The sequence below is a fragment of the Haliotis cracherodii genome, unplaced genomic scaffold (assembly GCF_022045235.1).
Source record: "Haliotis cracherodii isolate W230 unplaced genomic scaffold, xgHalCrac1.p SCAF_9, whole genome shotgun sequence".
In the NCBI taxonomy this organism is placed as follows: Eukaryota; Metazoa; Mollusca; class Gastropoda; order Lepetellida; family Haliotidae; genus Haliotis; species Haliotis cracherodii.
Genome location: NW_027266343.1, coordinates 2844173 through 2858268, shown reverse-complemented (window position 1 = coordinate 2858268; position 14096 = coordinate 2844173). Strand labels below are relative to the sequence as shown.

Below are 14096 nucleotides of genomic sequence, written 5' to 3'. Positions count from 1 at the left end.
GACATATTGCTGGAATCTTATGGAGATCTGAAAACAATGTCTGCAAAATATTTGAAAAATTTGTCAACTGAGACTGTACCAGGATCTGCTGATCCTGGTTTGAATCTCAGATTTGCCTGATTACGATCCTTGGTTTGTCTTCACCGTACCTGTTTGTCAGCAGGGCCTGTGCTTCTCGCTTTCATCAAAGTGGTGAACGTCTGTGACCCGAGTCACTTTGAGCGTGCCCCCGCATTAGGCTGATACGCCAAGCTATTACTGAAATATTCTGAAATATTAACACTGTAAACTGATAGCTGTTTTCCAAGGCAACTTTATGAATGACTTGTTCTGACTGCCACACTGTTTTTAAGCTTACTGGACTCGTGGAAGTCCGATATGTCTTGGTGTATGTGTGGACCGTGTAGGCAGAGTGTTCTCTTGTTGGTGACGGGATTGATGTTTGTGTGGCTGTCGGCTCATTGGACACAAGGTGAGAGCAACATTCCCATCTTTGCTTTCTTACAACGTATCACCACCCCGTAACCATGGTAACCCTGTAACGTTACAATGCTCCAGCTTGGTTTTCTGACCTCCCTTATCCTTTTCTGTTTTGTTCTGTTCTCTATAATGGTGAAGAACTTGATGCCATCATCCTACTACTGACCTCATTTCCATTGTCACTTAAAGATCATTGGCTTGGCCTTTTGTCATGGAAACTTTCATAAGTCTCAGCTTAGGTTATTTTTTTCGTGTATTATTTCTATGAATAGTTCCTCCTTCGAACATGTTCACTCTTCATTTTAATGGATGAATATTTAAAGAAATCTGAAAACAAAGCAAAGCAGGACATGTGTGCTCTTTCCTGAGTTTCAATCCGAGTTTTGAATTTTTGAAAATATTTTTGTTTGTTCAGGAACTCAAACTGGAGCACTGTGAGAAGAAATTCATTAACAATAAGTGCCATTCTGTTTTCTCTCTTCTTAGTTTGAGTTCCTTGACTGTCTTTCTCTGAAATCATTTAACCTTAATGATTTTCTTTGTTTGCAGATGCCTTGGAAATGGCTTCACAACACGAACTCAACCCCAATCTGCTGAGGTGCAACTTGTGTTCTTATGCCACGTCTTTTGTAGGAGCACTTAAACGTCACTTACGAACGTGGCACATTAACAAGTCACCCCCCATTCCCCCACGACCTGGTTACCCATGGCCCAGCACGTGTGGTATGGACAATGTTGGTCGGTTCCAGTCCATGGTGCTCCCCGTGACACATCTCCAGGGTTCCGGGGAACCAGATGTGATGATCACGTCTGATAATACGGCGGGAAACCCTGGGATGTTAGAAGCAATAAGCATTTTTGAATCCAAAGAGAATGAAGGAGATAGTTCTTCCATTAGAGGTCAACACCCAGACTCTCTTATCCGAGACTTTAAATGCTTGTTGCCGGACACAGAAGAGAGGGATCCATGCATTGAGGCCGTCTGCTCCGAAGATGTCCAGAACACCGTCATGGTCATGTCAACTGACGACTCGGAAAACTCACCGAAAGTATTACTCCTGTGTCGATTCTGCAACAAATCATTCAGGTCAAGACTGGGTCTGAAACTTCATATTGACTCCAAGCATCTTGGGAAGTTTCAGTACAAGTGTAAAATTTGTGGTAAAGGCTTTACTAATCTGTGGAACTACCGCAACCATCTCTCCACGCACAGTTTGACACCTTCTGAGAAGTGTGAAAACTGTGGGGCCGTGTTTCAGTTTAAAATCAGTCTTCAAGAACACCAACAAACATGTCTGCCGAGAACGTCTGCTCCAACAGAGCTGGTTGAGGTGAAGGAAGAAGCTTCAGCAAGGATGTACAGTTGTCATATGTGTGGACGTCTGTTTAAATGGAGATCATCTCTCAAGTATCACCGGGACAAGGGCTGCATCGTCAAGCGGTTTAGCCAGGGGATGCAATAAATGACGCTATGATGCACAGGTTTCTGTGTTTTTGTCACATGAACATGTCACATGTACTGTTGCTTTCTACATTGCTTTTTGCTTTCCATCGTGTCTTCAAATGAGGAATCACAAGTCACCATACATAGTTTGCAGGTTCTTTGATGCCAACACAAAGAATCTTGCTGTAGGTTTTGAACGGAATCGTTTGTTTCTCTGGATCTGTGGACATAGGACCTGTTAGGATCGATTTTATGGTTTAGATTTTTTCTAACCTTTATGGTTTGGTCTTTTGAAAAAAAATGAAATATTTTCTGAAGCCCAATATATATATATTTTAATTTGCTGTGAAGTGTTTTTGAATCGGTTTTATCGTCGAGTGAAAATAAAATAAATGCTACTTTTGTTTGAGGTGCAGTATGTTATGTATTTATGCAGCAACCTGTATACATATGTACACTCTTTCTAAGAGGTGTTCAGTGGCAAGATACAAAATACAATAGATTTTCTATCAATTATTTAAAAGGAAAATGTTACTTGCAAGAAGGCACGGTAGGGCAGAAAAGAATAAATATAAACATTATTTTATGATTCTTGTTTTTGGCTCATATGGGTGGAATCGTAGGAGATATAAAAAATGTTTACTAGTCTGTAATAAAACAAAGGCTGGAATGACTATCCAGGTGGAGAGAGGCAATTATTTAATGTCTACTAATTGTCACACGTTCAGAATCATGTCCCTGTGGTTAACATTGGGCTATCTGTTGTTAATAAATACATGTGTGCTGGTCTGTAGCTTGTCAAGGAATGCGTCTATTGGACTGTGATTCCCAATAACATAGCCTGCAACTTCTTGAGTACATAAGCATGATGCGATTATACTCCCACTGCGTGAATGACAGTATGATGTATAAGTGTATGTGTTTGTTGTCAGGATATTGATCCAGATGTATAGAACTGTTTGAAGACATCAAGCAATTGCCTGTTATTTTTGTGTTTATGTATGGCCGCAGTATTAATTGTGCATACTCCCTGATAGTTTGGGTTAGAAGAGATGCCCAGAGCCTTTGCTGGTCGTTATAGGGGTGTAAATGGATTGGGTGGTCTGGTTCCGTGACCTGGTTGATAGTGTGTCCTCATTGCTCACAATATCAGTCACTGGATTGTCTGGTCCAGACTCAAGTATTTAGAGGCTGCCATCATATAGCTGGAGTATTTCTGAGAGTGGCATGTACCAGCAAACAATAATTTTGTGTAGGTCAGGAGTTGAGTTTGTCACAGTGCCAAAATCGAAGTGTAGGGAGGGAGGTTAAATGAATCACATCACTTTTTCTGTCGCAATGTTCAGTGCTTGTACCTCACTTACCAGTACACACAATTAAACTGAACTCATCCTTCATAAGTCATGTTACCCTTAAATTGTTACAAGAGTCCTGCTATATCATAAGAATTGGATGATTTGTTGCCAAATTGTATATTAGTCATTATTCCCTGATGAGATTTAAGGATCAGACCTCAACACTGTTAAGTCACCAATAGGGCCACCTAAACAAAAAGATTTTCACATTTGAGCTCGTGTTGTTCTGAACAAAGATGACAACAGTATGATTTTGGTGTAATAGTGACCATTTTGAAAATTATGCTATTATGCTAATCCTCCTCTTTTTTTCAATCGATCGTTGTGGGTGCAGACATGAACTAATTGCATACGCATCTATATTTTGATATACAATACACCACATGATCTTTCTGAAAACCAGTTCATTTTGTGTTGCATGATGAATTTTATGGATGTGTGGAGCTATGACCACGTGTTTCCCTGAAAACCTGCACTATGGTACTATTAGTATGGACACTGATTAAGTCAAAACTTCAATTAGTGTTGGCATTTCTGTGTGGATCACAACAGTTATTTCCCCTGAAGGAAGTCAAGATGTGGTGGTTCATATACTTAAACCCTTCCCATCATCAAAGAATTAAATTCCCTACGAGTCAGAATATGCTGTTGGCATTTCTGTGTGGATCACAACAGTTATTTCCCCTGAAGGAAGTCAAGATGTGGTGGTTCATATACTTAAACCCTTCCCATCGTCAAAGAATTAAATTCCCTACAAGTCAGAATATGCTGAAGCGTCAACAATTCTAGGACTTTTGCTAAGGTGGACATAAAACTATACTTGCAATGGTCAAATTATGATTATTTGATCATTTGTAGATCAAGTTGAGATTCCACCAAAGAGAAATAATAAAATGTTCAATAGTTTTTGTACTTCAAGTTGTCCACATTGTCCAAGAACTATTCCCCTAAAATCTGTTCATTCTTGTGCAACAAATGTGGTCATGTGACCTTCCATGTATGAGCTGTCAATGTCAGACAATCATGGAATTATGTTGTGGAAACCATGGTGCGAAACAGATCAAATACGGACAATTCTGATATGGTTACAAGGTTTTTAGTACGGTAAGTCCCGGCCGCGTCATACCAAAAGACGTTAAAAGATTGTACTTGTTGTTACCCTGTCTGGCACTCAGCATTAAGGGGCTAAAACAAGGACTGGATGGCTCGGAGTCAGTATACTGTGTCTGAGTTGGGTATTCATGTTAAAACTGCGGCATGGTATCTCAGTGAGTTAGCACTATAAATCGGCATCAGTCCAGACTAGTACAAGCAGCCACACAAACACACACACGTACATGCACATCGCTATATAAGTGCAATAATCTTGGACGCGACGTTAAACCCCATTTCACCTCACCACCTTTTTAGTAAGTACATTGTTGATGTAGCATAGTGTGTTAACTGTAATGACTAGTGTTCGAATTAAGAGCATGCCGGTAGGCCCGTGGCAGTCAGAGCTTGAGTCGGGCATGTAGTTACAAATTTGCATAGGTCCTTATAAATTTATGTGTCGATATATTTGTCACAATAAACTGCAGCTTCTGACGTCTGTTGGTCCTGATGGCAGCCTGGTATTTTTTATATTTTAAACGCTGGTAATGGCCAATAGTAAACAGCTGTATTGTAGCGCCGTCTTATGTAGATGCTGTGTACAGCTTGATCCTTTCTGTCTCGGGATATTTATGTTGTGATTTGTTTGTGTACAGACTTCATGGATTCAAGGAGCATCAACTCTGTTGGCATGGAAACCAAGGTATCCATGGAGATGAGAAACCAGTGTACAGAAACTATGGAAACCACATTCCCAAATATCGAAACATGTGCTCCAAACATGGAACCCTCTGTGTTGGCAACAAGTATGTGGAACATGGAAATGGTCACAAATGAAGGAACCGTTTTCCCCCCTGATTTCAACGTTACATCTTTGAGTACCGTTTCAAAATCAAAATCTTTCGATCCCCAATATGAATGTCCGACATGTCAGCGTAAATACTCCACTCCACAAACAATAAAACGGCACATGAAAAGCCATGACCATGAGTTTGTTTGTCGGAAGTGTACACTTTATTACAAGACATCCATGGAGCTGGAAGCCCACCAGGCTGTGAAGCATCCAAAGAAGTCGCAGGCGTGCCCGTATCGGGACTGCAAGGAGACGTTCTGGATGGAGGCACAGCTCCACAAGCATGTCAATAGTCATAACAGGGAGGCCATTGTGGATTGTCCCAGGTGCTGGCTCACATTCACATCTTGGGACGCCTATAAACAGCATATCAGACAGTGTCATCTGTAGACGAGGTGGACTTGGTGGTGGTGATGATGATGATGATGATGATGTTGATGATGATGATTCACATCTTGGGACGCCTATAAGCAGCATATCAGACCGTGTCATCTGAATGTGAGGTGGACTTGATAAGGATGAGGATGACAATGCATCTGTCTAATTAACTTAAGTTGTTGAAACCTTTTTGTTGCTGAAAGTTTTAAATCTCTGCCTCTTGATGATGATGATGATGATGATGATGATGATGATGCATCAGACTTTCTGACATTAGTTTTCTTTTCAGCATTACCTCTTTGCTCTAAAATAACTCATTACACAGAATATTATATTAATAATTAATAAATAAGATAACTCAGTTCCCACATCATCGAACCATCCATTCTTATCACTACACATTATCTCCCATTGAGAGTTGGAGGGGCACGGGCGTCCCTGTGGTCTATGTTGCTACAATTGGCTGTGCAGAGTTGCGTCCCATGGGCACGCCATAAATCTATGGTCATGCATTGGAATCCTGGTTCGCCCTGATTATGTTTCTAGGTTTGTCAGCACCATACCCGTGTTCATGGGTTTCACGTCTGAGACCTGCATCACATCGGGCTTTCCTCCCACATTAATCTGACACACTGTGAAATAACTGGAAAATCCTGTTAAACTGAACTCTCTCGCTCACATATGGTTGGCATATTTTATTTCTCTTTAACAAGTACAGCTGTCCCAAAGTTGAAGGTCAGTTGAATACATATATCCCAGTTTAAGAGTTTCTAAAGTCACCTTCTGGGTTTCTGTTCCTTCTGAGGGGGCACAGGTGGCCTAGTCGTCTAAGGCGCCGCGATTGCGAGGTGCAGAGTTGCGTCCCTTTGGCACACCAGAAACCTATGATTGTGGCTTCGAATCCTGGTTCGCCCCGATTATGTTTCTAGGTTTGTCAGCACCCTACCTATGCTTGTGGGTTTCACCGAAGTGGTAAACGTCCGAGACCAGCATCACTTCGGGCTTTCCTCCCACATTAAGCTGACACGCCGTGATATAACTGGAATACTGTTAAAAGCGGCGTTAAACTCAACTCACTCACTCACTCACACACTGTTCCTTCTGAAATATTGTTTTCAATGGGCAGTAGAAACTCTTTCGTGTTCAGCATGTCTTGTCAACTTGTATATTAGAGCATTTATGAGTTTGAATGAATATCAGTTAGCTTCTCAATGTGTTTGTTTTGTATCTAGTGAAATGGAACTTTTTCCTTCTTCTGTTTTCTTTTTTCTTGACAAGGCACATGTCACTGGTCCAGGGCCTTACTAAGGTTTCAGTATTTTTTCATAAACTTAGCACATGGCTGATAAGGATTTCAAACAAATCCAGATGTCAAATGGTGTTGAGGCTATTTTTTAAGGTTTCGATTTTTGTAATTTCCATTGTAACAAGTTGGACGATCTGTCTCAAAACAGTTCAGTATTTCTTCCCAAAACTTATCATTATTATTATTATTATTATTATTATTATTATTAAGATACAAAACGCAGCAAAGAGGGTTTGTTTGATCCTGGCACAGTCAGGCTGATTAGGCTCATCATCATGGCCTGGATAGGTCTGAGGCTGTATGCGGGACTATTCCAAAAAAAATTGTATTGATCATTTTCCATGACACCCTCTACATATTCTGGGTCGTACCATGGATGGACCTCTGTGTCAAAACCACAAGCATGTCCAGCATGTCGCTTAACATACTGTGTTTGTGCCATTATTATTATTAATATTATTATTGTTATTATTATTATTATTATTATTATTATTATTATTATTATTATTATCATTATCATGTCACAAGTACTTGAAAATGGATGATACATCTTTAGAAAGGCATTGATTTTGATTTTGATTTAATTAATAATTTCACTAAGAAATATATGCTGGTAAGTTTTGCAAATTTGGTTTTGGTGTTAAGTCTGTTCAGTTGATATTCAACACCATCTTCCCGAGGCAAGAGAGTTAACTGACTTTAAAAGTCCAGTTTCCACCCTTGCTGAACTAGGCTGGAATAACTGGGCTCGATCGTAGCGCCACCAGTGGCTATTACCAGTTATGTCCCTTCTAAGCCTCTCATATGGACCAATCAGATTCCACCTCTCGTATCACTTGCGTTTGCTTTAAACAAAATGGTGGCGCCGAGTCAGGTCGATCTGATCGATAATCAAGATCTATATTGTGATAAAACGGGTCTTACATCGCGAAATGCATCAAAACATGTGAGCACCTTGATTAAAAACATGAAAAGATTTGGAAAATATCTGCTGATGAGTTGGCGGTGCACATGCTTTTGCAAATCCTGCAATTGACCAAACTCTGAATGACAGTTTACGAACTGGATTCGATTTTGGTGCGCGATTTTGATTGGACTATGCATTTACTCGTTTGTCCAGCCAAAATGTAACTCCATAAGACCAGCCTAGTTCGGCAAGGGTGGAAACTGGACTTTTATTGTCAGTAAGTCTCTTTCCTTGGGAAGATGATTCAACACCTGCTGCCTTTCAGTCAAAGTGACTCTAGAATCTAAGAGAAGAAATCTTAGAAAGTTTGTGTACTGTGAGTTTTCTTTAGTGTTGTCATGTTGACATCGGCACATATGCACTAATTATCCATGGTTGAGAGAAATTCTGAAAGATAAGGCAGAAACAAAATACATTGACTTCCATTTCTTAACAAACATGTATTGAAATTTGAAGGAACAATTTATTACATGGGGTATTGTGAGGTATTTGTAAATATGGACATGTGCAAGTATTTCCATGTATATTATATGTTAAGCACGGTCTGGACGACTGTCAAACATTCATGTTTTGTCTGACTCCTATGACACATATGCTCAGTGTGGATTGGGTGGCCACAATGTATGACAGCATGTCTCACACCAGTGCTGGCTCCAGGTCCAGCTCACTGTGATGCTTCTTAAGAAAATCAGATATTTTACGCCAATGCGATAATCTTTGCGTGAGGATCTGAGGAGGTTGCGTCAGGTGGACTTTCTACTCGGCCAATCAGCATTGAGGCTTCTATGTTCTCAGTACAAGTGAGCGATTTATTTAGATAAGCATATCTCAAAAGTGAACATTTTGGGAAATTTCGAATGTGAATAATAATGTCAAGTTGTATATTGTGGATATTTCATACATATTTCTGTCATTTCTCATTGCCATTTGTCCAATATTTGTGTATACAGAAAGGTACCTAGGATATAATTGTGTATACAGAAAGGTACCTGGGGTATATTTGTGTATACAGAAAAGTACTTGGGGTATATTTGTGTATACAGAAAGGTACCTGGGGTATATTTGTGAATACAGAAAAATACATGGGGTATATTTGTGAATACAGAAAGGTACCTGGAGTATATTTGTGAATACAGAAACGTACCTGGAGAAAATTTGTGAATACAGAAACGTACCTGGAGTATATTTGTGAATACGGAAACGTACCTGGGGTATACGTGTGTATACAGAAAGGTACCTGGGGTATATTTGTGAATACAGAAAGGTACCTGGAGTATATTTGTGAATACGGAAACGTACCTGGAGTATATTTGTGTATACAGAAAGGTACCTGGGGTATATGTGTGTATACAGAAAGGTACCTGGGGTATATTTGTGTTTACAGAAAGGTACCTGGGGTATATTTGTGTATACAGAAAGGTACCTGGAGTATATTTGTGAATACAGAAAGGTACCTGGACTATATTTCAAAATACAGAAAGGTCCCTGGGGTATACGTGTGTATACAGAAAGGTACCTTGGTTATATTTGTGAATACAGAAAAATACCTGGGGTATATTTGTGTATACAGAAAGGTATCTGGGGTATATTTGTGAATACAGAAAGGTACCTGGGGTATATTTGTGTATACAGAAAGGTACCTGGAGTATATTTGTGTATACAGAAAGGTACCTGGAGTATATTTGTGAATACAGAAAGGTACCTGGGGTATATTTGTGTATACAGAAAGGTACCTGGAGTATATTTGTGTATACAGAAAGGTACCTGGGGTATATTTGTGTATACAGAAAGGTACCTGGGGTATATTTGTGTATACAGAAAGGTATCTGGGGTATATTTGTGTATACAGAAAGGTACCTGGGGTATATTTGTGTATACAGAAAGGTATCTGGGGTATATTTGTGAATACAGAAAGGTACCTGGGGTATATTTGTGTATACAGAAAGGTATCTGGGGTATATTTGTGTATACAGAAAGGTACCTGGAGTATATTTGTGTATACAGAAAGGTACCTGGGGTATATTTGTGAATACAGAAAGGTACCTGGGGTATATTTGTGTATACAGAAAGGTACCTGGGGTATATTTGTATATACAGAAAGGTACCTGGGGTATATTTGTGTATACAGAAAGGTACCTGGGGTATATTTGTGAATACAGAAAGGTACCTGGAGTATATTTGTGTATACAGAAAGGTACCTGGAGTATATTTGTGAATACAGAAAGGTACCTGGGGTATATTTGTGTATACAGAAAGGTACCTGGGGTATATTTGTGAATACAGAAAGGTACCTGGGGTATATTTGTGAATACAGAAAGGTACCTGGGGTATATTTGTGTATTATGAAAGGTACCTGGGGTATATTTGTGAATACAGAAAGGTATCTGGGGTATATTTGTGAATACAGAAAGGTACCTGGGGTATATTTGTGTATTATGAAAGGTACCTGGGGTATGTTGATGTTGAAAAGAAAAAAAACCCAAAAGTGCAAATTGAGCACAATATCTGCCTTGTCTACCTGTTTGAACCTGGTCCAAGTTGCTGGTGCATGTCAGCCATTCTGACCAACTGATCCCCATTCCTTGGCAACCTGCTGATCCTCATTGCCTGAGGTGAAGGGGAAAACTAGTGTTGTCAGGTGAATTTGTCATGTTATTGATGTGTAAATACAAGTTAGGTTTGATATGATGTACATGTATGTTGCCCCACTATAGTCAAAGGCTTTAAGGGTATTTGGTGTTTGATGATCATCAAAATGTTTAAACTGAATAAAATTGCTTTAAAGACAATGTTTGTTCATGAGCTTCATGATGTTATTTGTAGTGTTGCAACAGTTGATTATGGAGCCTTGCCATGGACATTGTTCTGAATGTATGTGTACTTCTGGTGCTACCGCTGCAGCCATCCTCGATATTCCAGTGTATCGTATCTCCATTTGGTATGAATAAATACCCTGGACACATTCATCTAGGTGATGTCACATCTCCATCTGCCTTCACTAAGATCGTACAGACTTTCACCAGTATATCATGTCTCTATTCTGTACTGAGTGCTTTGCTTGTCGTAAGAGGCGACAAGCGGGATCGGGTGGTCAGGCTTGCTGACTTGGTTGATGCATATCTCATCATATCCCATTTGCGTGGATTGATGCTCATGACGTCAATCTCTGTATTTTCTGGTCAAGACTCGATAATTTACAGACTGCCATCATTTAGCTGGAACATTCCGGCGTTGAACAACAAACAAACAAACAAAAAGTGAATTTGACTGGATTTTTGTTTTAGTGTCATGTCATTCAAAGCGGGCTCCAAATGGCGCTTAAGGTGGCTGATTGGCCAAGGTATATAGTCTAATACTGGACACACTTGAGACTCCAGGAGGAGAAAGAACTGATGCCAACAGTTTTGAACAGATTTGAGGCATGACACGTGTAGAACTTTAGTCTTCGGCCAACATGGATGACAAGCAAGTTGTCTTCAGAGCAGTGCATGGTGCTGCCAAAATACTCCGGTTTGTGAGACCTGCGATTCTCACTGTTGCTAATCACATGACACTACAGAAATTCCTTCACAAATGCTGTTTCCCTTTGAGATTGAGTGACAAAATGGCGGAAGTGGTTTATCTCTCACATTGTTAACTCCCCTGTATCCATGACTACGAAATGGCGACGACTGACCATGCTCAATAATATTTACTTATTATGAATAAAAAATAGGACTTGCATGTGCAATCAGTGTCAAACACTTCTGCGCCCAATATATCACAATATGTATCACAGTACAGATAGCTGTATGGCTATATATTGCAATACAATTTATTTGCCTATGCGCAGCCCAAATGAGTGATATTACTGCTTGTTTCAATCATAAGAGAACATTGCAATAGCCATGAACATATTATTAGACACGGGTCTGTTCCACAAAGCAATCTTTGTGTTAAGGTGATCGTAACTCCCATACATGACTTACGACAGTTATAACGCTACGATCGCTTTGAGCAGCAGGGCCCATGAAAACTGATTGATATATGGTGTCGTTCGAATCAGACACAAAATGAAGCTTGATAGCATATGACTCCCAGTAGAATGGAGACCTCATCAGGTGGCTGGTCAGTGAATGACTATAGAGTATAACCGTCGTTTAACTGTTGCAATATGTTAAAAGCACAACTTTGATATGTTTACAACATTGCTACAACTTTTGTACTTGTGTTTGGACAGTTTGAAATTACCTGTACGGCCCTACAATGTAAATTTCCTTAATGACAACCTATCATGTCTGCCAAGTCTTAGATTCAAAACGACTGCATCTCAGTGGTTTACTGTCAAAAGACAGTTTTGGTAGTTATGTTTGCACAACCTTGAGACGGTCTGGAATTCGGCAGGATGGCCTTGAAAGGCCTTAAGTGTCAATGTGCATTTAAAGGGCTTAAAATTTGACAAAATGGCTTGAAAGGCCTTATATATTTCAAGCCTTGCTGTTAAATATATAACAATTACTTTTTGCTCTTGGGGGCACGGGTGGCCTAGTCGTCTAAGGCGCCACGATTCGCTGTGCAGAGTTGGGCACGCCAGAAACATGATTGTGGGTTCGAATCCGGGTTCACCCCAATTATGTTTCTAGGTTTGTCAGCACCATACCCGTGCTCATTGGTTTCACTGAAGTGGTAAATGTCTGAGACCTGCATCACTTCAGGATTTCCTCCCACATTAAGGTGACACGCCGCGATATAACTGGAATACTGTTAAAAGCGGCGTTAAACCCAACTCACTCACTCACTCACTCACTACTTTGTGCTCTTATAATGTATGAGGACATGTCATGAAAATGGTAGTCTGTAACTAGTCTGTAACTTTATTGACAGATAACATGGAGACTAGTGCATGGGCTTTAGCTTTGTAATGATGGATGCACAAATGGAGACTGTTAAGAATAAAAAATATTTGTGTTCCCACTAGGGTCTTACTTTTAGCCTTGAAAAAGTGTGATCATTTGCCATAAATCAGGTGGATCAAGTTTTGTAACAACCATTGAAAACCATTGTAACGTGTCGTGTTTGTTGCAGGTTACACGGCCCAATTCACTCCACGGCCAGGCAAAGTACCCCAGGACATGGCCAGCAAGTTCAATGTGAGTACCATCCTCCTTTAGCATCACATGACACATGACACACGACTCACGACTCACGCCAGAGTAAAGCCATCAAGCCTCCACTTGATGCAAGAAAAGATCAAGTTGTTGGACTGTCGCTGTTCAGAATTGCATTCCTCTATCACCAGATTCACTTTGCCATTGGTTCCAATCCAAATTATCTACATTATGTATACAATATGAAGTGGTAATCACCTATACCCATGTTTCTAATGTTCCTCATATGCCACAGCATAATGAGATAAGTTTTAAAGTACCACTCAAGCTCCACTCACTCACTCACTCACTCACTCACTCACTCACTTGATGTACTGAGCTGGGCAAGGATAAAATATCGGCCGCTGCATCCTTGATGAGCATAGCTACTGTAGTTCAGCAACAAAAATATTTCAGAGAGTATAACTGTTTATTCCTCATGTCATTGGAAATAATAAAGCTAAAATTAGTTTTTTTCCCCATATTTTTTTCATAAAACATTGGAGGCAAACCACTTACTGTCCGAAGGCGTTGAAAGTATTAAACAGTTTCCAAACATGATTACTTGTTTTCGGCTTCTCTCATAAGGATATGATTGCCATGGAAATGAAACAGTTGTCACGAGTACAGGCGTCATGGACTTCTCACGGTTCGTGCATATGGATGAGAGCTCATTAGAAATGTCATCGATCCCAGTTGCGTGGATCGATGCTCGTGATGTCAATCACTGGATTGTTTTGTCCAGACTTGATTATTTACAGACCGCCGTCATATAGCTGGAAGATTACTGAGTGCAGCGTTAAACAATAAACAAACAAACAAACATGAGAACACACATACATAACCTTTCATAGTCTTGTAAGACTATCAAACTGTTCAGCTTCAATACACACACAGTGACATGGCTGGACAACTCATTGGGGTATTTTCAACAGATGTCTTGTATCATATGAATCCATCCATTGTCAACAACTGTCATTTGAAATACTTGTTGGCATACAAAGGTTTTTGTGCAATATGACCATGTTTTGCATGTGTGTGACGATCTGGTTGTGGTCTAAGCCCCTCTAACACATGAGTACATGCTTCTACTGC

General features: G+C 40.0%; 1 protein-coding gene and 1 pseudogene across 3 annotated transcripts in view; one reads left to right on the top strand and one right to left on the bottom strand.

Moving 5' to 3' along the window:
- LOC139452153 (uncharacterized) overlaps positions 1-14096 on the top strand; it is a 38441-nt gene that overhangs the window by 13403 nt on the left and 10942 nt on the right. For 2 of the 3 annotated variants that reach the window (XM_071233496.1, XM_071233498.1), the window contains exon 4: positions 12940-13004. In XM_071233496.1, coding sequence (XP_071089597.1) covers positions 12940-13004 — 65 coding nt within the window. Of the gene's footprint in view, positions 1-1029; positions 2198-12939; positions 13005-14096 lie in introns of those variants that run through there. The other variant, XM_071233497.1, reaches the window with a different exon arrangement.
- Positions 5049-11527, bottom strand: LOC139452180 (uncharacterized; annotated as a pseudogene).